The sequence below is a fragment of the Myotis brandtii genome, unplaced genomic scaffold (assembly GCF_000412655.1).
Source record: "Myotis brandtii unplaced genomic scaffold, ASM41265v1 scaffold663, whole genome shotgun sequence".
NCBI classification, from domain to species: domain Eukaryota; kingdom Metazoa; phylum Chordata; class Mammalia; order Chiroptera; family Vespertilionidae; genus Myotis; species Myotis brandtii.
Genome location: NW_005370572.1, coordinates 224629 through 252136, shown reverse-complemented (window position 1 = coordinate 252136; position 27508 = coordinate 224629). Strand labels below are relative to the sequence as shown.

General features: G+C 39.0%; 1 protein-coding gene across 3 annotated transcripts in view; it reads right to left on the bottom strand.

Moving 5' to 3' along the window:
• Positions 1-27508, bottom strand: part of RSU1 (Ras suppressor protein 1) — a 192741-nt gene that overhangs the window by 64519 nt on the left and 100714 nt on the right. The window contains exon 9 of one of the 3 annotated variants that reach the window (XM_014528943.1): positions 8900-8984. The exons of the other annotated variants lie outside the window; for them this stretch is intronic. Within the exon in view, the coding sequence (XP_014384429.1) occupies positions 8915-8984 (70 nt within the window). The 3' untranslated portion in view covers positions 8900-8914. Of the gene's footprint in view, positions 1-8899; positions 8985-27508 lie in introns of those variants that run through there. 3 annotated transcript variants of the gene reach the window in all.

The following is a 27508-nucleotide window of genomic DNA, read 5'->3' as shown; positions in this document are numbered from 1 at the left end:
CCCGTAGGCGGGATGGTGGAACAGGTGAGGGGGCAGCGCCAGGCCACAGCGGGGTACCAGGCAGGGCTGTGGGGCTGCAAGGCTGGGGGTGCAAGCTGGGGCTGTGAGCTTGGGGGCATGAGCTGGGGCCCGATCCCCGCAGGTCACCCCGAGGGACCCCACCCATGCACGAATTCGTGCATGGGCCTCTAGTGACTAAATGTTTATGTTGCTTAGTGTAGAGTGTGCTCCTACTAAAGAGAATTCCAATTATTCAACATTTTTGGAAAATTCTGTCTTTATACTTTAAACAAATTGCCTCGGCATTACTGACAAGTAATTTCCCACAGGACTCTCATACTTCTGCATATTTTGTGAGCAGGGGTACTGACAGCTTTAGTTCTGGGATAACTACTCAAGGATAGCTGTACAGGGAAGAGCCTTAGAAGACAGAGGTGGAGGTTCTGTGGACAGAGGGCAGATTTGTTTACTGTCCTGGAGAATAAAGATGATGCCTCTCTCCAAGAGAAGAGCATTATCTGCTTACAGTCTCTTCTCAAAGACTGTTTGCCCAAGCTCAGGTGCCTTTAGATGTGACTGTAACTGTGCACACCCAGGGCCCACCGGGCACTCTGCAACACTCATGGGGCTTGGAGATCAGGATGAACTGGCTTCACCATAAAGCTCATGCTGCTCACTGTGCTGAGTACTGAGAGTCCATTGCATCTGACCCAGGAGTCTCATCTTCAAGCAGCAGTCATAAAACTGTAACAAGCTAATTCATTAAAATAAAAATTTTAAAAATTATTTTTATTTATAAAAATTAGACTTTTTCATTTAATTATCCCTATGTCTTACTCTCTCTTTACTATTTTTCATCTCCTCTGTCTCTGTATGTTTCATTTTGGGTAAGTTTTTCTTGATCTTCAAGTCCATTAATTCTGTCTTCAGTTGTGTGTAAGCCTCCATTTAACTTATCTATTGAATGTTTAATTGTAATGATTATATTTTTCATTTCTTATAATTCTATCTGGTTCTTTTTCATATCTTTCTGATCACTTTTCATGGTGTTTTATTCCTTGCTCAATTTTTTTCTTTATATATTTCACATGCATTTGTTTTATATTCAGTATTCAGCATCCAAGTGCCATAAGGCATAGGAGATCTAAATGTTTATTGACTCTATTGATGCTTGTAAAATTTGGTTTATGTTATTCCCTATTTGATAATTGTTTCTGTTGAGTGTTTGATAATTTTTATGGTAGCTTCATATAAGCTGAATCTGTGGGAATCTAAGGGAACTGGATGCTAATGTGTTCCTTAAAAGAGGATTCATGCTTATCTCTCCACTAAGTGATGGGGTCCCACTGATCTGGAACCACTTATTTAAATGTGTTTAGGCTAGGGTTTACATGGCTCTGCAAGAATTATAAATTTATGCCACACATTCATCCAAAAATAAACTTAAACAATAGCAAAGTCTCAGGAAATATGATTATTATTTTTCCTCCCCTAGAGCAATAGCAAAGACAGACCTCCTCCTCATCTGCTCCTTTGCTTGGTGAGCTAACTTTTTTCCAGTTCTGACTTTCACTGAGAGTGCAGCCTCTGTGAACACTCCAGCTTTGTGAGAATGTTTCATGTCTGGCCCTCCAACCTTCCCCAGAGCCCAGGGCTAGTCATGGCTGTGAAGCGCTGACTCCTCACACCGGAGTGCATGTGGCAATCCTGGTCCTTTGGTTTCACATCACAGCAGACGTTTTGTCCCTTTGGGATTTGCCTTCCTCTCCTACACGTTCAACAATATTTATAATAGGCATGCTCCTTTGATTTATTCTACACCTATCATTCATGTTGAGAAAACCATAAACTATAATTTCTTTGTTGTTGTTTTGTCCACACACCCCACCGCCATGGTTGCTTTTTGTCTTTTTTAAAGTGCCCTTTAGAGATGGTTAAAATTAGTTAACCATGCAAACAGGCAGGAAAAACTTTGAAATAATAGCTTTTCTGTAAATTAAAAAATTTAGACTAAAAGCGTTCTGCAACACCCATAAATCTGTCATAATCTAACACATTTATCACACTGACATTCCTATTTTTACAAGTTTAGGACAAAGCATTTTCACTGACCATTTTACCCAATGTGCCCTTGTTATCTACAACACTTCTCTTGAGAAACATCAGGGAATTTTTTGAATGAATTTCTGATATAATGAAAGACTAGAAATTCTTATGAACCAATATTTATTTGAGACATCAAAACTCCTATTATATATTTGAAAGAGATGTTACCTTATATTTTTGTTAAATATACAATGTAGCTTCTTATTGATCCCACAATAATGTTTGTATGTTCACTTTCCTAACAAAATTATACTGCCACTTTTTGACTGTCCTTCATGTACATCAGGGGTCCTCAAACTTTTTAAACAGCGGGCCAGTTCACTGTCCCTCAGACCGTTGGAGGGCCAGACTATAGTTTTTAAAAAAACTAGTCGGCTGCTAAGCAACAGGCAGCGGTGGCAAAAACACACTGACCGGATAAATGTTTTCGGCGGGCCGCATGTGGCCCGCGGGCCGTAGTTTGAGGACCCCTGATGTATATAATCTAACCCATTTTAACTCTTAGTAGACTGGTGGGTGTTTTAATTGTGGCTAATTTCAGTCACAGCTTGAGAAGTGTATTTTTGGTGACTTGATATACATTTTTTTAAATCCCAGAATATAGGAATCAATCAATGAAAGTGCTGTTAAAATGCTATGCATTTAGATCAAAGGAGCTTCCAAATTTCAATTAGTTAGATATTCTCTGATAGTTCATAAACCAACTCATAAGGATTTATTTTATTTAAAGAAAAATTGGAAACTATATTTTAAGACTACAAGACAAAATAATCAAAGAAGTCAAGCAAAAAATAATTACACTTAGAAGTTCAAGATAATATTAAATTGAACTATAATCCATGATTGACATGTTGGCTATGGTGATGTCAATGATTTTGGGGACATCTCCCAGCAACCCCTCAAGAAAAACCTTAAGTTTGAAAGGATGAAAACATATTTGTTCAGTATAAAAATAGAAAAGAGACAGAAATAATGACGTAAAGAAAAGTCTATTCATGTTCCTCAGACTGTTGCTTCAACTTCACGTGGCCTGTACACCTTTAAATATCTTTCAGCCAGATCTGTGTCATGGCCAGCCTGTCAGACATGCTCACTGCTGTTCTGAAAATGTGTTCAGGATGGTCCAAAGTCATCCTGTTTTAAACGTGGGTGGGGCTCAGGCTACGTGTGTATGTAAGCAAGGAGGAAGAATCTAACATTCCCGTTTGTTCTGCTCCTTTTCATGCATCAGACAGAAGACTATTTATTTTGCAAAGATGAATGAATTGAAAATAAAGATGGGTTACTATTTAAGGTTATAATTTGCTTGTTTGGATATATCTACTTTCTTAAATGGAAAGAGCTGTAACCAGACTCTTTGAACATTTCCTCCTAATGCTCTTGATAATGGGTTAAAAATATTCTCCAATTAAGCCTCCGCGCGGCTCTGCGGAGCAGGGCAGGCCCATTATTAGCTCTGCCATTGTACAGTGCAGGAGGCTGGCCAGCTGGGAGGCTGTGCTGACAACCAGAAAGGTCATAAAAATCGCCACTTGCTGAGCAGAACAACTACCTGTGTTGTCCCTTTGCAAAGGTCACCCCTTAGTCTTTCTTATTTTCACACATGGTCTCTATCAAAATACAGGAGTCCACCCACAAATTGGTGTGACGACAATCTTTTCACTTCAACAACACATACAAAATGTAGTCCAGCCCAAAGGGAGGCTCCTAAGCCCATGCTGTTAACAAGATGAAATCACCTTGTTTTCATTTTCCCCTTTGGTAAAAGGCTGGCCCCGGAGACAGTGGGTTAGTACTGCTAAGAAAGAGAGCGTCCAGGTGGCAGTGGGTCATTTAAGGAGGTGATGGGTCAGGGCCATTTTCAAAGAAGAGTTCAATTACTATACACTCCACAAACCACAGAGACGGGGGTTAAATATACCTCCATGAACACTGTTTATGGTACAAACTCTGACCTTTATTGAGTATTTTATAGAACCCATTAAACTATAGCTCAGAAACATCTAATGCATCTCTTTGAACACATGACTCTATTTTATAAGGAAGAAATGACTCATTTTAATTTCAGGAGTTTATGAGATCTCAAGGGAAATCCTAGACTTCACAAACATTCCCCTTTCTGTACCCTCCCCAGACCCACAGCTGCAGTCCCACTGAGGCATCGGGATGGAGCTGCTCATACTCACTGATTGAACCATTTTCTGCATGAAATACTCCTAGAGGATTAATAGTCACTAGGACACCAAACCAAGAAGAGCAGGTAAGTGCTATATAGTGAAGGTGTCATACACTTTGTTCTTCAAACAATGACCACATCCGGTACGGGTTCAGTGAATCTTTCTTGTGTTAAGTTGGTATTTTAAAATAGACGGAGAACTAGAATTTGAGTGAGGAGTGGTGAGTCTGTGGTCCTGGCTATTGGCTGAGTAATCCTGGGAGGTCACTTACGGTAAATTTTCTGGAGTTGCACTTCCCACCCCACTTCCCACCCGTGCAAAGAGGGCATTAATCTAGATTATCTAAGATTTTTTGAACTCTATATTATTATTATTATTACTATTTTGGGGGAGGTTAATCATCATCTGAGGATATTTTTTTAGAGAGAGTGGAAAGGAGGGGGAGAGATAGAGAGAAACAGCGATGTGAAAAGAGACACATTGATTGTTTGCCTTCCACACACGCCCCAACTGGGGCTGGGGAACAAGCCTGCAATTGGGGTACATGCCCTTGATCTGAATCAAACCCAGGACCCTTCAGTCAGAGGGCCGATGCTCTAACCACTGAGTAACCAGCCAGGACTGAATTCTACTATTTATAATTAATATTCTATTTTTAAAAGTTGCATCTATTCTTCTTTCTTAAAATGACCTAAGTTTTTACCAGTTTAGAGACATGTTACTGGAGATAAACATCTCTTCCGTGTATTCTTGCTAAAACTCCAACTCACACCTTCTGTGGCATTTTTTGATATACTAGTGGCCCAGTACATGGATTCATGCACATTGAAAGGAAATTAATTAGAAGAAATATTTTAATATCGCTATTTGCCCTTTCTCTATATAGAATAAACTTGCTTAATTAGACCTGCTTTCTGATTTAGCTAAACTTTTTCCAGCCCAGTGAAGCACCCCAACTTCTCTTTCAGGTAATTGTCAGCAACACAGCAGTAAATATCAACACGAAGCAGATTATTATTGTAGATCATGCAGGGAGAACAAAGGGTAAAATATTTAACTGCAGCAGTGTTTGACTATATTCTGCGCAGTGAGAAAACCTGAAGTCATTTTCAACGTCCACCATTTCTTACTTCTTTTCAGTCGGGTCAAGTTTCTAAGCTTTCTAAATCTCCGTTTTCCGGCTAATGGAAAAAAAAAAATAGGATTCCACTGAGTCTCCTATCTACTTACTCCAGGACTTCTGTGAGGATCAAATGAGATGAGGCATGGGAAAATGCTTCAGACATTTGGTTAAAGTGTAAATGTTTCCACCTGGCTATAAAGCAAGTTGTGTTCCTAGGCTGAAGAAACTGCAAGGAGGCTAGTCGCTAGGGAGAGGAAGCCAGGCGTTGCTATGTGACGTCATTACCCGGCACCTACAGCGACTGTTTCCGGGCTGGGCTGGGTTGTGGGCCGCATTTTGTGCCACGGGGGTCTTGGCAGCATTGGCTGTGATTTGGTGGGCTGTGGCTCTGGGGTTGTGGTGGGGCCTGTGTCCCACTTGGGGGAAGCTGAGTGTTGCTTTGTGGGCACCAGGCCCACGGTGCCGTTTCTTTGTAAATGGCCAGTGTGCATCATGGTAGCTCCTGATTGTCTGCCCCCTGGTGGTCAGTGTGCATCATAGTGACCGGTGGGACGGGTGGAAGGACAGTTAGCATATTAGCCTTTTATATATATAGATTAACATTTATAGCACCTAATTGATATTCATTGAGTGCTTACTGTGTGCCTTACCCAGTTCTAAGTACTCTATTGCTTTATATCATAAAGTCTTCTCTAATAGCCCTCTAAGGCAGGCATTGTCATTCAATTTTACAGATGAGATCATTGATGCTCAAAAGTTAAATAAAATCAATAGCAAGTGGTGAATTTAAGGTATCAACTGAAGGCAGTCTGGCTTTTGAATTCACCATGCCAACTACACTGTTATACTGATCACAGCAACACGCCAAATACTCAATGAATAATACGAAAGCAATCAGTTCTTCATAAAATCCACATAAAGATCATGAACTTCCACTATTTTTTTACTATTCCAAAGAATTCATGTCTTGTCCAAATTTTTAGGTAATAGGAATATTTTGATTCCTAAATATTAATGACTTATAATAACAAATGTTAAATAAAGATTTTTGTCTAAAATTTATTCCCTAAAGAAAAAAACCTGTAGTTTTGCTATAGAGATAGATGATGTCTTATAAAGCTATGTAAAAGATCACATTAGGCAAAGTGGAAATGATAAAATATGTATTTAGGAGATGCTGATACTGAAAATATTCCATGGATCACTCTAAAATTTAGACAAATTTCTATTACAGGGCCATGATAAAATGGGAAAGATAATATATTGGATCAAGGAATAAGAACTCAACAGTTCATCTAGGCAGCTATGCAGTTATGAATAATTTTAATAAATATGCAAAGCTGGTAATCTGCCATATAAAATAGCTAGTCAGTGTGAACCTGAAATATATTTTTTAGGTATAATGTGTCTGTCCTTGGAATTAAATAATTAATCATCATGAATACTACTATTTTGGATTCTAAGATATCTGCATTTTGTCTTGTGCTTTAAGATTAATTTTGATCTCTCCACCATTTATCTGTGACTACTGTATAGATTAATTTATAGCTCAATTTTTATTCTACAGCTAGGTTCTATACCAGGGGTGGGCAAACTTTTTGACTCGAGGGCCACAATGGGTTCTTAAACTGGACCGGAGGGCCGGAACAAAAGCATGGATGGAGTGTTTGTGTGAACTAATATAAATTCAAAGTAAACATCATTACATAAAAGGGTACAGTCTTTTTTTTTTTTTAGTTTTATTCATTTCAAACGGGCCGGATCCGGCCCGCGGGCCGTAGTTTGCCCACGGCTGTTCTATACACTAGAATACATTGCTGACCACTTGCCAAATGCATATCTAGCCCCTAAAGATAATACTGCTGAACTAACTGCAAGGATATAATCTGAAATATTAAATCCTATCCGCACCACCCAAAATATATACAGGAAGATATGCAATACATGGATAAATCAATGCACCTAAAAGACGAACCAAAGGTGAAGAAACAAGCACTCATCTGCTACCAATGTTATGAGGACATGACAACTACTCCCAAATAATGTGTTGATTTGAGAACTGACTTTAGCCTTTGCTAATGGTGCAGGCTCAAGAGACTGGTGCAGAAAGTTACCTGTAACCAGCACTACATCACAAAGACTTCGGATCTGGTTTCGACTCAAGGATGAAATCAGCACTCGCCAAGAATTAAACTTGTACTTTATCTGTCTATCTAATTAAGAAATCAGCTCTGGAAAGCAATATATTTTCTAAGATTCCCTTTTCTAACTATTTTCATTATAGGGATAAAAAGGAGTGAGGTAAAAAAGTTAAGAGCACTAAGCACTTGAGTAGAGATTCTGTTTTGTGTCTTAAGTTGCCGCTAGCCTGTTACAACCATAGCCCTGCAGTTACTGGGCACTTACCAAGTGACTTGAACTAGTGAGCACTTTGTGTGCATTTTCTCACTTAGTTCTCACAACAGTGCACCTGTATGATAGTACTCTATGCAGTGGCACTACAGTACAATGCAATTATAACAAATAGCACCATAAACATACTATTATTAACTCAGTTTTACATATAAAAAAGATATGTAATGAGCCTGCTAGGCATTAGGTACTTGGGAGCTAAGCAAAAATGATAAATCAAACGATACATGATCTGAGGCCTCCTGAAGGTTACACTCTAGTAGGAAGAAATGTATTACGTGACCTCACAAATAAATACATTAAGGGCAGTAAGTGCTAAGAGAGATACAAGGTATGCAGATAGTAGATAACTGGTAGAATAGTGTGGTGAGTGGACTCAGATTTTGCAGCTTGAATCCTGGCTCTACCACATATTAACTGTAACCCTGAGCAAGTTATTTAAACCTCTTGTATCTCAGTTTCTCCTCCTATAAAATGGTGATACATAGTACCCACTACCTCAGAGTTGCTATGATGATTAAATAAGTGTTAAATAAACAACTGTGGCTGATTTCTGCTATTATTTGACCTTGATGAGGTGTGGGGACAGTGGTCAGGGAGGGTAGACCACTTAGAGAAAGTGAGAAATGACCTAAAATCTGCAGGACAGTGGGAAATAACCAAGCTATAGGGGAGGACAGATGTTGGGTAGGATAAGTGTGTCAGACAGTGGACATGCATTTTTACCACTATCTGAATAGGTTCTGTGAGCATAATATGCAGTTAACTAGTTAGATTATCTTAGATCACTTAACCATTTTGGGACTCAACTTCATCAACAGAAAAATCAGGAGAAAAATTAGATTTATTTCTATGGTTTTATGATATTTGGAATTCTATAAAATTTGAGCATTTTACTCCTTTTCATGGTTCTAAATGCAGCCAAAAGGTCCTTAAAGGTAAATTTTAAGAACATTCCCATTTTATCTCTTTTCTACTCCTCTTGCTCTGATCTCCCTCATTATTAACTTTCTTACATCTGTAAATAAAAGAAATCACACTGCAGTGACCTCATTTTCTGCCTTTGAAGGTGGTTTACATTTCTCCAACTGTAATGTCAATTTTCTGTTTCAGGAGTATCGTCCATTGGCATGATTCCAGGCAGCTGTATCCTATCAAATGGCCTGTTGTATACAAAGATGGACAAACACAAGTTTAAATTAAACAACTGTTTAACATTTCATATATTTATGGCTGTAAGATATTCTCAACTCATTGAGAGGCATACACTTTTCCTTCCACACAGTTGTGTATTGCTTTCTGTAGGAGGTCAAGTCTCACTACTTCAACCTCTAGTCAACTGGAAGTATTCTGAAATTTCTACTGTTTAAGATGAACAGTGACACAAAATTCAGAATTCAGAGGTGCTGGTGCTGTCAGAGCCTATTTTTACTAACCAAACTTTAGACCAGGGTTATTCAGAGTGTGGCCCATAATCCTGCAGACCTTCAAATGTTAAAGATGGGCAGATTCAGAGCACTTAAATATTGTGGCCACCCAGACTGTGGAGCTGTGATGTAAACCCAAATCTCCTCACTCTGAAACAGCACTGCAAGTTCCCTTGTAGTGTTTCCCTCTCGCAATCCGGGACCCCTTGGGGGATGTCAGACTGCCAGTTTCGGCCTGATCCCAAAGGACTCCACCGGTGCACAAATTCGTGCACTGAGCCTCTAAAATATATATATTACAGAGAGGGTAGAAACATCAATGATGAGAGAGAATCATTGATTGGCTGCCTCCTGCACACCCCACACTGGGGATTGAACGCACAACTTGGGCACATGTCCTTAACCAGAATCGAACCCAGGACCCTTCAGTTTGCACACCGATGCTCTATCCACTGAGCAAAACTGGCTAGGGCTTTGTGATATATTTTAAAGAGGAGAGCACAAGGGCTAGATTTGGCTTGGTACCTAAAAGGAGAAGACATAGAGTCTACCCAATCTTCCCCATGCTTGGTATATAACTGGACTCCTTTTCATTCACCGGTAAGATCCAAAATATAGGCACTTAACCTCTGACAAACAACTTCCTCAACTCAGCTAGTGGTGCATACATATATATATGAATTGATCAGATGATATATTACTTCTTCAAAGCAAAAAACCAAGCAGTAGAATAGTGTGTTGCTACCTATCTTGGACTACACATCAATGACGGGCTGGCAGGCTGGTGACTAGTCAAAGCCTTGGGAGAACTTATGGACCTCATGAATCCTAGGCCTATAAAACCTCTTCTCTACTAGATATCTATCCTTCTAGGGATATTCAGAAACTTCAAATTCAGTGTATATAAGACCAAACTTACTGTTCATGCTACCCTGCCCTTTATTCTAGTGTAGCGGTTCTCAACCTGTAGGTCGCGACCTCTTTGGGGGTCGAACAACCCTTTCACAGGGGTCGCCTAAGACCATCGGAAAACAAATATTGAATATATAATTGCATATTGTTTTTGTGATTAATCACTACGCTTTAATTATGTTCAATTTGTAACAATGAAAATACATCCTGCATATCAGATATTTACATTACAATTCATAACAGTAGCAAAATTACAGTTATGAAGTAGCAACGAAAATAATTTTATGGTTGGGGGTCACCACAACATGAGGAACTATATTAAAGGATCGCGGCATTAGGAAGGTTGAGAACCACTGTTCTAGTGTGTCCTTCGTCAATACAGGTCAGCACCATGGATAGCTCCGCGGGGAATTTCAGCTCCAAGCAGGACTGAAATGAAAGAATCTTTTGTAGCTTGGGGCAGGGTAGGGGCGCTGGGGTGCAATGCATGGGATCTGAGCTATTTTTATTTTCTTTTTTAAGGTCCAGTAATGTGATGACTTTACAGACATTTTTCCTCACAATTCGATGGTAGACATGTTATTAATTTTCTCGTTATATTTAAAATATTCTAAAACTTTATTTTGGAAAATTTCACTCATACACAAGTCAAAAGAGCAATATAACTCCTCATGCCCCATCCATCAGCTCCCCAAATTATCTATTCAGGGCATGTCTTGTTTCATTTATTTTCACTTCTACCTGCCTCCCCCAACCCCACTAGTTTGTTCTGAAGCAAATCCCAGAAATTGTATTAATTCCTCCATAAACATTTAAGTATATAGCCACAAACTTTATCACACATAAAGAATTAATGATTCCGTATTGTCTTCAAATATCCAGTATTCAAATTTCATTATTTGAAAAGAAGTTTTACACCTTGTTTCTTTGAATGAAATTTTTTAAAAGCACATTGGAAGTGTTTTAACATTTTAGTTATTATTTTTACTAATAACCACCAAACTGTCCCACTTTTTGCCAATGAAACTTCTTTAAAGTTGGCACCCTGAGTTCTCTGACACAGCCTTTGATAGCTTTCTTGCATATTATTTGATAGCTTTAATTGCATATTATTATATGCAATTATTTAAAAAACAATAGAAATAATATTATTATTAATAATGTTATCTAAAAAGTTAATTTTTTCAGTTCTTTAGTTACTGGAGTTTAATTCAATAGAATATACTACCAAATCTCTGTATTTTTAAACATTTTTTAAACTATGAAAATACAACCATTACCAAAAAGTGCATTAAAAATACATGCTCATTTAACTGACAAGAGTTTAAAAATGAATGACCATGTAACCATCACCTAGGACACCTAGAATGAGGAGGAACCCCTCTCCTGAAATCTCCCTTTCCTCTGGAGTTAATCAGTAACCTGTTAGATGATATAAAAGAGACCCAAAATAATAATGAGACAAAAATGTATGAGATAAAAAGATTAGTGAATTTCAAAACAAAGTAACAGAAATGATCTAAAATAAAACTCAGAGAGAATAAAGGATTAAACAAATAAATAGAACACAAGTAAGCTGTGGAACAACTACAAGAGGATGAAACAGGCATAAAGGGAAAAGAGAGGTGGGATATGGGGTTGGGGGAGACTAGAAAAAATATCTAGAAGAATGTCTGAAGATTTTCAGATTTAATGAAAACTTAAAACTAACAGATGAAGAAGGTCAACAAACTGCAAACACACACACACATACACACGGAAAACTACACCAAGGCACATTACATCAAATGTTCAAAACCTGAGATAAAGAGAAAATCTTTGAAGCAGCCATGGTGGGAAAAGGGTTGCAGACAGAGGAACAAAGACAGAGGAACAAAGACAAATTTCTTGTCAGAAACAATGCAAGTGAGAAAACAGTGGTAAAAAATGTTTAAAGTATGGAAAGATAAAAACTCCCTCCAAGAGTCTATATCCAGTGAAAATACCTTTCAAAAACAGAGGTGGGATAAAGAGTTTTGCACATATATAAAATCAGAAAGAATTCATACATGGCAGAGCTACATGACAAGGAAGCCCTTCTGCTATAAGAAAAGTTATGCTAGACAGAAATATGGATCTACCCAAAGAAATGACGAGCACTAAAAGAAGTAGATACATAACAAGATATATAAGATGCTTTATTTGTATTTATATTTCTAGTAAAGGTATTTCACTGTTAAAACAGAAATGGTAAATATGTAATGTGGAGTTTATAACATTAGTAGAAATAAATGTATGACAATAGAAGTGTGAAACCATGGAGATGACAATACATCATTTTAAGGTTGCTACGTTATATGTGAGTTGGTATAGCATCACTGTGAAATATCAAAGATGTAAACTATAAACCCCAATGCATACACAAATTAGAGAATAAAAAACTATAGCTACCAAACCAACAAAGGAGACAAAATGATATGTTAAATGAATACATAATCTAAAAGGCACAAAAGAAGAAAAAAACACAGATGCAACAAATGCAAAAATAAAGCAAGTGGATTAAAATCTACCCATATCACTAATAACGGTAAATGTAAATGGTCAAAATACTCGAATTAAAAGACAAAGGTTGTCAGATAAGACGAAAAAGCAAGACCAAACTATGCAACCTATAAGAAACCCACTTTAAATATAAAGGTACAAATACATTAAAAGCAAAAGAATGGAAAATAATATGTATCATGTTAACATTAATCCAAATAAAAATGAGGTGGCTATATTAATATTTGATAAAGTATATTTCTGGCCAAAAACTAGGGTTAGGGAATTTCACTTCATAATGAAGAAAAGGTCAATTAATAAATAAGGCATAAACAAGCTTCAATATTTCTGGATATAACTACATAGCTTCAAAATATGAAGCAAAAACTGACAGAATCAAAAAGACAAATAGATAAATCCATAATTATAGTCTGAGACTGCAATATCCCTCTCTCAATAACTAATAAAACAAGTAGACAGAAAATCAGTATGGATATAGAAAATTTAAGCAACAGTATCAACCAACCTGCAGTTAAGTGGTACAAAAATAATTGTATATCTATAAGCAAAAAATATAAACTTTGATCTATACCTTACACCATATACAAAAATTAACTCAAAATGCATCATAGATCTAAATGCAAAACCCAAAACTATACAGCTTCTTGACAAAAACACAGGAGAAATTCTGAGAAACTTGGTTTAGGCAAACAATACTTAGAAATGATATCAAAAGCATAATCCATAAAAGAACAAACTGATAAAATGAACTTCAACAAAATTAAAAACTTATTCTTCAAAAGACACTGGTAGGAGAATGAAAAGACAAATCACACAGAGAGATAAGCTTTGCAAAGCATACGTCTGATAAAGGATTGTATATAGAACATTTAAAAATCTCAAGACAATAAAAAATAAATTATTCAATAAAATAGATTTGAACAAAAATGTCACTAAAGAAGATATAGGAGTGGTAAAAGCTCAACATCATTATTTATCAGCTAAATGTAAATTAAAACTATTTGAGAACATATTATAACAAATAAAATTTAACGAAATTAAGAATGTGGAACAACTATACCTCCTATATGATTCACCATTCCATTCCTAGGTATTTATAGTGACAGTGCATGTTCAAAGACTTAAAATAAAAGTTCATAGATGTTTAATTTATAATAGCCCCAAATGGAACTAGCCCAAATGTCTGTCGACAGGCAACTGGATAAACAAATTGTGGTATACCCACTCAATAGACTATTAATTATATGTAACAATGACTCTCAAAATAATTATGCATCTCTCTCTATATAAAACACTCTACAGAATGGGATTCAAATCAGGCAGATCAATGAACACCCAAAGGCTTACATTGTGGAGGGGAACGCTGCCTGCTTCCTGGAGCCAGCTTATTCTCCAAGGGGAAGGCCTTCTCTTCCTGGGAGACATTTACAATTTGTTTCATTGCCCAGGGGTGTTCAGCAGTCCCTTGGCCCCAGGGAAATGCTTCTCTAGGGTCCCCAAGTTCCTTTGGCAGTTTTGGCCTCCAGGTGTTGGCAAGGCTCTGAGACCAGAGTTGGGTGACAACTGGCTGCAGTAGTTGCTGGTCTCTTGTAAAGGAGGCAGCTGCACTGATTTTCAAAAGCAGGAATGTTGGCATAATGTAAATAAAGCAGCTGCCTCTCTCTCTCTCTCTCTCTCTCTCTCTCTCTCTCATAAACATAATTAAAACCAATTCACAGTATTTCTACTCTTAGGAAAAAATATATAAAATGCCATCTTTTTGTCCTCAACACAGTTAACAATGAAAATTTGACTAGGAGGACTTTTGTTTGAAAGATAGAAAATTAATGCAACCTCTTGTGGACGAAAGGGGCCACATGCTGACCTGACAAGCTCAGGGGAGGCCTGCATGGCAGTCTTGCAAACTCAGAGACCTAAAGTAACCACAAAGGATGGTCTGAAATTTAACTAAAAGCAGTTATGGTGGGCAGTTATGTCCAAGGCCAGTATCTTCACTGACAAGGTCAACCTTTACCTTAACTGAGCCTATCTGTCTTTTTGCATCTATGATAACATACCCTTGAAATGTCTGGGTAACTTGTAACTTCCCTTTTTCTGGAGCCCCTGGGGCACATCCAAATGTGCTGGGCACCAGGACAGATACCACAGATTCCTTCATTATCATGTTAATTGATCCTGCATCCACCTAAGTACAGTGGGGCCTTGACTTACCAGTTTAATTCGTTCTGAGACCGAGCTCGCTAACTCAAATTACTCTATCAACTCAATGCAAAAAAAATTGGCCGAGAGACAGCTGGTATCTGAAAAACCTCGTTAGTCGGGACACTTGTAAGTCAAGGCCCCACTGTATGTGTCCATCATTTTACTTTTTATCCAATCCCAGGGGTTTCCCCTGCTTTGTTTTATCCCTCCTCCTTAATCTATCACCAATGAATTTCATGTAACCCACCTATGTCCCTCCTCTGATTGCAATGTATAAATACAAATGTAACCCGCCATTCTCTGGAGCATTATCTCAATTCTTTGAGGTTCTGCTTCCCAGCATATGTCGACAGTTTGGCTCAAATAAACTCACAAAAATTCTTTACAGGTTTCAATGGGTTTTTTGCATTAACACTCTGAAGAATTTAGTAAAAAATTGGCAGTGGTGTTATTGACAGGACCTTTCTGTGTGGATAAGCCAAACACTTCTTTAAGCACACCATCATGCCTCACCTTTGTTGGGCATCTCCTGAGTCAACAGGACAGACTGCACTTCACATGCCACAGGTGAGGGGGGTAAGTAATGACACTCCACCTGCTGCAGGTGAAGGCTCCTCAATGCAGCTGACCAGGAGTCCTCTGGTTCCCGAGGACTGAGTGGGTACAAAGGATACCTTAAGTGTCCTTTCACATTAGCTTCTTGGGTTGAGAGATCAGTTTTTCTGACTTGCTAACAAAACACATTTTGAGGACTGGGAGAAAGAGCTGCCTCCCCTCCTGATTCTTCTCCTTTGCTGTTTACTGCTAAGCAATTGCTATAGCCATAGCCTGCCAATTCACCTTTTATAGACTCATTCCCACCATCATAAGGGAGGACAAGGGCCACACCTGCACCCTGAGGTGCTCAGCAGTCAGTGCCGGGCTCCACACACAGAGAGAGGTATCTGCTAGAGCAGTGGTTCTCAACCTTGGCTGCACATTAGAATCACCTGGGAATCTTCTTAAAATCCTGATTTCTGGGCCTCATTCCAGAGGATCAGGAGTTTAAAAAGATTCCCAGGTGATTCTAATGTGCAGCCAAGGTTGAGAACCACTGTGCTAGAGGCTGGAGGCCTGGCTGATTCAAAATCAAACCCAAACAGGCAGCTAGGCTGAGTCCAGGTCAGATACCCTCCCACAGGGTATCTGCTGTTATTTTTCTATATTACCCTCTAAAATTCCACGGATGCAGCTTCTCTCAAAGTCTAGCTAAACGGAGCTACTAGGTTGGATGGGAAATAGCTGGCTGGCGAAGGCTGAAGCCTTGGAAACATCACAGAAACATTCATGGTGATGGGAGCAGCTAATAATATTGTGAAGTCTCAGCAACTCAAGGCACGAGCAGAAAAAGGGAAACACTAAAAATGTGTAATGAATGTGTGATGGAAGGTTTTAAAAAATTTCCTCTTGCAGAAATGTCTAAATTGCAAGCTACAATGTGGTTGAAAGAATCACTCTCATTCATCAAGTATTTTGGGAACCCACCTATTTTGTGGCTCTTGGGGACACAGCAGTGCACGCAGCAAATTCCCTGCTCCTGGAGGAACCTCTATTCTAGAAGGGGCAGAGAAGTGTGAGAAGAAAAGTGAGGTTAGGGGCGGGTGGGTGGTGGGCTGTTTCAGACAGAGTGATATGGGAGTATTTTGTGAAGAAACATCTGAGCAAATACTTGAATGAGATGGAGGAAAAAAACCAAAAACCAATCAACCAATCAATAACTTGAATGCAAGAATAAAGCTACTGGTGTTAAAAGACTCACATTAGTGCCCAAGAAAATGACCAGGAAATGCACAAAACTTCCAAAGGCTGTATGGGTATGTTTTCCTGCTTCGCTATCATTGTCTCTTAACCTAATAGGATTTTATCTAGATATTAGGTGACCTACACCTCTGTATTACTGAGTGGCCCAAACTTGGTTTCTTTAAAATAAAACCTGGAAGGGGGTTACTATTTCTTTTTACTTTCAAGTATTCTGGAGGCAGTGACAAGATTTCTGAACTTACCCACTTAGCCAATTCTAGAACACGTGAGTCCAGGGTCAGGTAAGGAAGAAAATGAAGACATGCAAATGTGGGATTGCTTGTCATGTAAACACATGATTTAGTATGTGTAGACTGGCAAAGGGGGAACTGGATTAATAAATTCCAGTAAGAGAGTGAGGGCAAAACAAACTTACCAAAGATATAAAGAAACGGGAGGCATCAAAATGCATGCATGCTCCTTTGGACATAGCTAATTTTTTTGCTCTCACTCAAGTGGTTGGCATACCCGAGTCACTCTACCCTTGGTACTCTTTTGGAAAACATGCACTTCTAGGCCTCAGATTTTGGATTCTAATGCTATTGCTGCTCAAAATAAGTAAGGCTCCTTGGAAAAGAGTCAGTTCTTTGTTGAAGCAAATTAGTTATACCCTCAGTCTGAAGCTAAAAAGAAAACAAAAACACAAAGAAGAGAACACAGGGAAAGACTGATACTGGTCATTGGGACAAGATGAGCTGAGAGAGACCAGGAGTCCATATGATGTCAAAAGCGATAAATAATATAAAGTATGATAGAAAAAGGTCACACCCTGGAATATGCATTAATTGCTTGAATTCCAACTACAAAACAATATAAACATGTCGCCCTCCATGGATGAATACACAAATGTTGAACCATAGTCTGTATGCAGCTGGCAAGAAAATGAATTTGTATTGGCTGGACCAGGCCACCCCATAAGAGGCTGTTAAATCAGAATCAGGGTGGATTCAGGAAGATAGACTTGTGGGAATGAAAAGCTGGTTACAAGAATATTGTTTCAGGACCCCTGAATGCTGCCTATGCCTTCAATTCTAGGATACGAATATGGCCTCGCTGGAGGCTGAGTTTAGTTCAAGAACAGACAAGTGAAATGATCACATGTAGGCACCCCTAAGTTCCATACACCAACTTCCTGTGGAGGACATCATCATTAACTCAGCATTTCCTCATTTTCCTCCTAGATACTATTTAAAAGCAACAAGGAAAGTGAGAGGCAGGACAGATGGGCTCTGATCTCTGGCTCCATCACTAGGCTACACCACTGGTCATTTTACTTGTTCTGCGACTGGTTTTCTCATTTGATAGCTGGGTGAACACCTACATTTCATGGAGTCATGAGCCTGTGGGAGCCAAAGCCTGTAAGGAACCCACTGGGTCCTGGGACACAGCAAGAAGTCAGTGACTGTGAAGTCTCTCCTTGGTGTGACAGAGGGAACTGTGACACACATAAACCCTCCTGGACGTTAGCACATGAACAGAGGAAACAGGGAGGGAAGGATGGGGAGTAGCTGACTTTACCATGTGTGCTCTGAAGTTTTCTAATAACAGCTGCTCTGGATCGTCAGTGACGTACGAAGCAGGCACATGGTGGCCTTGAAGCAGCACTTTCCCATCTGCCATTATTTCTTTACCTAACCACATTTCAGTTTAAATTAATAAAGGCTATTTTTACTCCATCAGCTTGATGATCAGTATTTTTCTTATTGACCTATCTTGTTAATTAAACTTATAAAAATAAAGCAGAAGCCATCTTCAAAAAAAACAAACTTAAAAATTTACAGTTCCAAAATTAAGTACTTCAAAACAAAAACTTTTATTGATAAAATTTACATTCCTTAGGAATTATCTAGAATTTAGTACCAAAATAAACTGGCTAGTTACAAGACACATACTATTAAAAGATCACCACTCATGTTATTAAACTATAAAAAAAAAATCACCACTCATGCAGTTTCTATTGAGTATCCACAAAACCAGATTTAAAATGCTCATAATCTCACATAAACAGTCTAAACTGCACACGTTATCTTAGCATACAGCCAAAAAATAAAGAAATAATTGAGAGAAAGTAATTAAAACAAAATATCCATGTCTTATAAATGGGAAGTTGAAGCCCAGTCTCACCCTCTAATACACAATCAGTTCTTCCAAGATTCGTTTTTCCTTATTTCAACCATCATGACCTCTCAAGTGCAGAAAACCTTACCTTTCAATCACTTACAATAAAGAAACTCAACGAAGAAGTATGTTTTCTTGTTTATTTTTCCTATTCTTTTTCTTAGGTCTTTGTGAATGAACACCTTTTCCTATTTCACGTAGGATTCGGAAGAAAAAGCAATTACTAAATATTTGTCCAAGGATATAGGAAAGCCCGAGAAGTCTTACAAATGATGGAAGATTTCACAATGCTTAAGCCAAGAATAGGAAAGATCCATGCATCCCGTGAGAAACCTCTCAAACTCTCATTCAGACAGTCCCTGTCCAAAATTTGGGACACATTTAAGAGGCAACATCACTTACTGGTGGAAGGTATCTGGTGTACCTGGTTAAAGAAAGACCGTTAAGAATGGATTCCACTAGGCCAGGGGTAGGGAACCATTTTTTTCTGCCAAGGTCCATTTGGATATTTATAACATCATTCTCAGGCCATACAAAATTATCAACTTAAAAATTAGCTGCTATATTTGGTCAAACGTTTAATTGATTCACCCCTAATGCCTTGGCAGGGCCACACCAAATGCTTTCATGGGCCTTAGCCCTCGGGCCGGACATTCCCCACCCCTACATTAGGCAAACAAATGGAAAGGGGACATAATAGGAGCCAAAACCAATTATATAGCTACATTTTTTGTGGTTCTTCCTTCTAAACTTCATAGGCCCTACTAGTTACTAAATTTTTCTTTTTAAATAATCTCTTAAAGCAGTGGTCACCAACCCGTGGTCCACGGACCACTGGTGGTCCGTGAGGTCCGAAAGGTTGGCGACCGCTGGTTTAAGGAATCCTTTGGAGCAGCGGTGACCAACCGGTGGTCCGTGGACCACTGGTGGTCCGTGAGGACCGAAAGGTTAGCGACCGCTGTCTTAGAGAATACATGTACAAAAAAGAATGTTAAATAGATAAAAAGGATAAAAGAGAATGTGCCCTCCCCTTCGTGCCTCTAGCCATCCAATTTCCTTCCAAAACATAACCACCAGTACTAGCTTACTGTGTCTTCCTCAGAAATACACCAAACATTACAAATACAACCACACTGTCCACACACCCAAGAAACACTCCCTGCATGGACAAAGAGAGGCAAACAAAACGACCACAGAGCCTGCATATTCATATAAAGTCTCATTTCCATACATAATTCATTTCTTTGTGAAGTTAAGGAACTGTTTCATTTCTAATATGAGAGTAGTGTGGGAAATAGAGATCTATACAAGCACTGAAAGACTGTTGTGAAGACAAAATCTTCACTTCATACGATCTATTGAGAGCACATTTTAATGTTTCAAGTATTGTTTATTATGAACCAGCAAAAACAGAGAACTATATTGTGGTCCATTCTGGATGTCAGAACAGTTTTCTTTCAGAAATCAGGGCAACCTGCCAGAGGCTCCTCTGTGTGAAAAGGTCATTTACATATGACACGAGGGCATGCCCCATGCTAAGCCCAGGAGGGCCTTGCTTTCAAAAAGATTCCAGTCTCCTAAGGGAAAGAAAACATGTATTTAAATACCACCCCCCAAGTAGAAATAGTATTCACAGAAATAAATACTGAGTTACACACTGATGAACAGCACATATGAGTTTAGCACAATGTCAGTCACACGGTAAGTACTTAATAACTGACAGCCATTATTATTGTTAAAGTTGCTATGAAGAAAAAGTAAAGGCTCTGCAGAAAGATGGTAAAAGGGACGTAGAGTACATGGAGACCTGAGAAACAAGGTCTCTGAGAATGCAATATTTAACTTGACACTTGGTGAATACCTGGACATTCAATAGGTAAATGTGGGCAGAAGGAACATACCAGATATAAAACATAGCGCTTATGGAGATCTTAGGTGGAAAATAGGCTGCAACTTTGATGGGAAGTAACCAGCCTTGTCTTGCTGGGTCCACCCCCAGTGGATCTGGGTCAGGCACTACGGAGCTAGCTCAGCTCTCACTTGGCTCACTGCCATGATCCTTGTGTCCTGGAAGATAGTGAGATCCTGGTACTATCAGGACAGGGTTAGGGTGATGGAAAAACTTTCCTCAAGTAACTAATCTCACACAACGAAGATATAAGTCTTTATTATACCATCAGAAAGTTGTCAAAACTGGGCCGGATCTGGGTCAGGCACTACGGAGCTAGCTCAGCTCTCACTTGGCTCACTGCCATGATCCTTGTGTCCTGGAAGATAGTGAGATCCTGGTACTATCAGGACAGAGTTAGGGTGATGGAAAAACTTTCCTCAAGTAACTAATCTCACACAATGAAGATATAAGTCTTTATTATACCGTCAGAAAGTTGTCAAAACTGGGCCAGGAATACGGTAGACATAAGCCCGGGCCTCACATTTGTTAGAAGGTCCACAGGGAACGCATCCACAAGAAAGGGGATGTGCATATATATTGCTGTTTCCCAAGCCGTAGCAAAGAGTTCAAGTTTAGCAATCTTGTCTGAAAGGAAAGGACTGAGTTTGATAATTCTTAACTTTGGAGGACTACTATAATAAAATTCTGAAGAACATGTAGACACTGTTTTAAAATAAATACTGTAAGTTTAACATTAGAACATGATGTTTCCTACCGTCTGTATATTTAGCATTCACAGTCTACACTATTCTACTGAAGAAAACAGAAGATTTTACGTAAGAAGATAACTATCACACCACTGACTCTTTGCACGAAATTATGAGTAAGTTCTCTGACATTGGTTGTAAATATAACACACAACTGACAAAAGGCATAGTCTTAAACGATCCTTTACATGCCACTTTCTCTACCCTATTAAGATGCTCGTTGTTTCTTTGATTTATCTGATAATAAATTTTTGATGACTGGAAAGTCTCATAAAATTGCTCCAGTGCTGACTACACTGATTAATAAGTCTGAAGAATCGAAAGTGTCAGGAATTCATGTGTACTATTAAGTTACTGCCAAACATATATTAGGTATTCCATAAAATATAGAATAAAAGGGTTGATCTGATAATTTTATCTTATACCATTTTCCTGTAACAATTTATATTCAGGGTCATCATCATCTTCCATTCCCTTTAAAAGAAAAAATCAATAAAGTAAATCCAGATAGGGGAAAATTCAAGAATTAAACTAAATTCAAAAAATAATGAATTGATATACACCATAAATCATGTTTCCGAGAAAAATAAAGAACTCAGAATTAGAAACCATTGCTAGGGTGACTCTGAGATGATCTAGCTTGAACCTCCTGCCCTCAAGATGGAGAAGCTGAGCGTGGGTGAGATGAGGGCACTTGGCACTGACAGAACTGGGACTGGAAGCTATCTCTACGCCAGTCCTTTAAGAACAGCCTTACTTCCCCTCTTCTCCTGCACAGTTTCAAAGCAGAGCGCATCCCTGCGTCTTTATGCCATGTATACCAATGGAAATACGCACCCCATTTCTGATGTCCCCATCTCCTCTGGGGAAGCAAACAGCTTTAATTACATGAGAAGAGAACTCTGTGCCCTGTTATTAGTAGTCTTGAGTTCTCCTGAGACAAGGTAGGAAAATTAAGCAAAAGTTATGAAGGGCTCCAGATGTGGTTATTAGAACTCCAAGATGAGACAGGAAATCCTGACTCCACATTTTACAGGGCAAGGCACCAGCAGCTTACCACTAAGGACACAAAGTCAGAGGGACAGTCCACGCCTCCCAGTGGGGATCCCATCACAAGACCCTCCACACTGCTGATTCCCTCCATAAGGATTTTGTGAACGAAACAACGTCAGGTCCATGGTGGGTGACCCTCCCTTCTTGAATGCTCTAGCTAACTAGGACGAAGCACGGGATTGTGTTAGGTGCTTTCCATTCCCAAGGGGCCTTCAAATTCTAACCAGCTTGTTTTAACATGGTCCATTCTTATAAGAAGATTGAAGTAACATTACCTACCCCTCTCCCAAGAACAACAGCCCATACAGTGTGTTCCTAAAATGAAACATCGTTGAACTGCATGTTTTGGAAAAACATACAACTCAGAAAGCCAAGCATATGCTGGGGGACCAAGCCTTAGAGAGTATTTAAGCACATTCACTAATAAACAGAATTTGCCTACCCAACAACAATGCCCGACCGGAATAAGAGACCAGAGCTCAATAAAAAGTCAGCACGTAATAAAACAAGATATTACTTTGTAGAGAATAGAAATCACAGAGTTTTGTTTGATTATAAAAGCGCCAGTTGTTAATTTATTTCTCAAATAAAAAGATCAAATGCTGGCAATAACTCATCTTAGCTGGAGAGAAAGCATCAAGCATTGAATTTTTGAAGATTACTGGGAGTTAATAAAGGTTATCAATATGTAGGGCTAAACAATTTCATCTCATTGAATAGGTCAATATTCAATAGTTCAATATAATTACATCAAATAAGTAGCATCTAAAAATGGAACTCAAAATAGCTTCTCTGGAAGAGGAAGTAACCCAACACTTTTCCTTTTGTTAAGTGGGACAAACGATATTCTATTTACCCTAAAGTGATACTGCAATATGTCACACTGAACCACAGGGCTGCACAAAACATGCTGAGTACAGGCTTGACAATCAACAGACAGGTGAGGTGGAGATAAGGACAGAGGGGGACAGAGAGACCACGCTCTTTAAAGTCCTAAGTGAAAGCCTTTTGTGGTGCAAGGTTCAGAGTAAACTCTTCTCCCCCTGCTGCAGCTGCCGGTCTGTCTCCCTTTTGCCCCTCCGAATTCATTCAGAACTCTAATGATACGCGAACTAATCAGTGATGTAGGATGAAGAAAGGCTGACATGGCTCTTGCTCACTGGTCCAGCCTGATCCTCCAGGTCCCTGCAGAGCTCACAGGCCAGCACAGAGCCGGAGGCGTGACCACATTAGAGGGCCAGAGAATGCGCACAGATATGTGAGGGAACCTTTTCCAAGTCTGGATTTATATCTAATGTACATCAGAGCGAAAAACATTCCAGAATATACATAAGATGAGGTTTCTTAGATGAGCCAAGTCTGGATTTATATCTAATGTACATCAGAGCGAATATACATAAGATGAGGTTTCTTAGATGAAGTTCCTGAGGTTTCTTCAGGAATACAAGCTAGCCTCCTGAAACTGATTTTTAAACCCTAACAGGGTTCACCTTTGACCTTCCTAGTGATACCACTGTAATTAGCTAGTTATTAATAATGGGAAAGGAACAAAGCGGGGCTTTATAGGTATGCCATTTGGGCAGCTGCACCAGAGAGCTTCAAATTTACATTCCCCAGGGAACCACTGGCCTATTCCCTGCAAAACACTGGGAAAAGGACTGGACAGAGGGGACACAGATGCATGCCTGTCAATCACACCTGGGAACAGAAAGCATTAGCCAGAATGGGCATGGCCACTGCAAGTGCATGAAAATGTGGGAATATATAAGCCCCTAAACAAAGGAATGAACTCTCCTGGCACCCTTGGCTCATGATACTGGTGACTCTTGGGCTTGTGGCTCACTTTTGGCTTCCCTGCACCTGCCCCTGGGTTCTTCACAGCCATGAGGCCCTGCGGACACCACATGCAATGGGCAAATGAACTGCAACTGGAAACACAAGCTAAGCTAGCCTGACACTGGACTGAACCCGGCTCCAACACAGGAAAGAAATGCTGGACACTGACTCTCATTTTAGCTCTGTTGAAGCCCATGCTGCACTTCTTCTATCGCTGGGCTGAAGGAAAGAAAACCTTGGGAACTCGGGGATTTAATTCACTCGTTCTCCCATGTGAGTCTCAGAAAATTATTTTTTCCTGTGAAATTGCAAGAAATCTAAGCAACCAGGAGATGAGGACCGTCCCCTCCATTAACAATAGGTGTGGTGTGGGGGAAGGTGGAAGGGTGGGTGGAGGTTCCCTACTGTAACTCCCCCAGAATCCAATGGAAATGCCAAATGGGAAGCACCTTCCCTTTAACAACTGAAGCATTCTGTATGAGCTATAAAATTATAGAAAGTAAAGCTTCAAAAGCTTTCAAAAATCTTTATGTATCAAAATATAATTGTGAAAATGCATACAGAAAAAAGAAAAATACAAATTATCTCTGAATAATAGTGCTAAACAAGTTAGAAAGCAGAAATCCTTTTAAATCTAAAAAAACTTGAAAGAGGTAGAAAATTGTTATGTACTCTTCCTCAAATAGTCTGTCTTCTTCCTGTTACCTGAAGAGGAGAGATATTAATTTACCAGGGCAATTAATTGATCATGGCGTCACTGAGAAATAGTCGAGTAACTACATCATAGGTCAACAGTTGCTATTACATCCTGACTTACATCTATTCAATAGCGAAATAAGCATTCTTCAACTCTGTGCACTGGTAATACACTATCTGGAGAAAAGGAATGCTCTGTAATTTTACCATTTAAGTAAACATGAAATAAGGAATATGACACAATACTACCCAATATACTAGTATAACATTTTATGGGTTTACCTTTTCTCTTAGACATTTCTCAGCAATGTTAGTTATATGCAACATATTTGCATAAAAATAGGTCCAGAGATATCAAGTTTTAATCACAATTTGTATTATAGAAAAAATATGATAAACATTTGTTAGCATAAAAAAGGAACCAAAATATATGTGTAGGAAATATAAAGGAAATATAAATTACCAGGAACACAATACATAGTCAACTTATAAATATAAAAACAATTTCTATGTCAAAAGCTGTAGGAACAAAATTGGTTCTTCATTTTCATGTTACTATAAAGAAATATTGTTTTCTCTGGCTTAATTTGAACTATTTTCAGATGTAGTGCAGATAAAGAAAGGTCTACATTGTTCTGCTTACTAACTGTCACTATATAAAATTCCCTCTCTGCTAGAAAGGCCCTGGCAGTTTAACCCTCTCCTCCATTTTTCTGTGATATTTATAAAAACCATCTGCTAGCTCTGTGCAGCCATTCATACTTCACCAGAAAATAATAAGGTTTATACAGTTTTGTGAGACAAAATCTCTTCTGCAAAGGACTGTCGTAAAATGAATGGGATCACCAATTAGGTTGAAATGCTCCAGCCTTTTGGTAGACCAGATAAATCTGTTATTTTAAGGATCTTCTAGGCCACTGTCTCAGAAGCCATTAGAGGATACAGCAGCTGTTTAATAAAGCCCATTTATGTCCATAATAACCTCTAACAGGTTTGCACACAATACAGAAAGAAGAAAACATTACTTAGTCTTAATACTACAAGTAAAACAATTTGAGAAACAATAACCAAAAAGTATCCTTCCTTACAAATCAAACAGGATGATTTATTTTGCTAGATTGCTAGTGAAGAGAAATTGCCAGCATTTTTCTCATCATTGGTCACCATTCACCAAACATTGCTTTGTTAAAATGTTTCTATTAACTAACATGAATAATAGTATAGCCAGTCTTCATTTAAGACTAAAAATCAAAACAAAACAACAAGTGAGCGTGGCCCCTCTCTCTGGAGAAAGGAAGTCACAGACAGGAAGAATGACAGAGAGGCTTGCTGAGTTAGGCTGCCCTGGAAATAGGACTGCCATGCTTCACAAATTGCAGCCTTCATGAGGATTCCTGTTTTCCAAATGCCTCATCCACCGACACGTTTTCAGCCTAACATTTGTCAAACCTCTCCTTTTGTTAAGAGTTAACTTGTCAGCTTGCACAATGGCTTGTGGCTTGTATCCACCTTCCTTGACAGAAATGAGAAAAGTGTGAGTTACTCCCTTTCACAAAGAATCTCGTCAAGGATCCTGACTCCAATCTGACTTCTCCTCCTAGGGGGAAAAAAATCTATCTTCTGAAAACTTAACACGTGGTGACTATTCTATCATAATTGTGCTGCACAGAAATAAAAGAGGTCATAGAGAGATGAGGACTATCAAATAATGAGTTAAGAGGTGTCTGTATCACTCTACAACAGCCTGAAAACAGTAATGTGCTTGTAGAGCTTGACCCTCAACCACCCAACCAAGCAAGTTATTTTGCTTTAACAGAGGGAGTAACTCATAATGAATGGGCAATGCTGTGACTCCAGCCAGTATGTTCCCTTGGCTGATAGTACGATAAATGAGCAGAGTAATCTCCACTTGAGAAATGACGAGGATATTATGATGAATGACCAAAATGTACTCCAAAGAACCAACTCCCAAGGAACTATACCACAACATGCTCCCAGCCACTCCTACCCACATCTCCTCTAGCTTAACTACACAAGTTCATCTCCACATCAAGTTCAATCACCTCACAGTGTTTAAACATTTCCTCAACACTAACTTCACTGTTTTGTTTCAGATGTCCACGCCTCCTCTTGGAGTCCATTAGAACCTGGAAATCATATAATCCATCTTCTCTGACTGTTGCTACTCTAGACTCAGAAAGCCTCTGAGGATGTACTTAGAACACGAAGGTCACTGTGAAAGTCAACTACAGACAGGAACAAAAATGAAACATGCTAGTAAGTTCTTTACTACTTTTATTTAACTAATTAGAGGCCCGGCGCACGAAACTCATGCACAGGTATGGTCCCTAGGCCTGGCCTGCAATCAGGGCCATCTTCCTTGGCTGCCTGAAGCCGGCCCGCCCCCC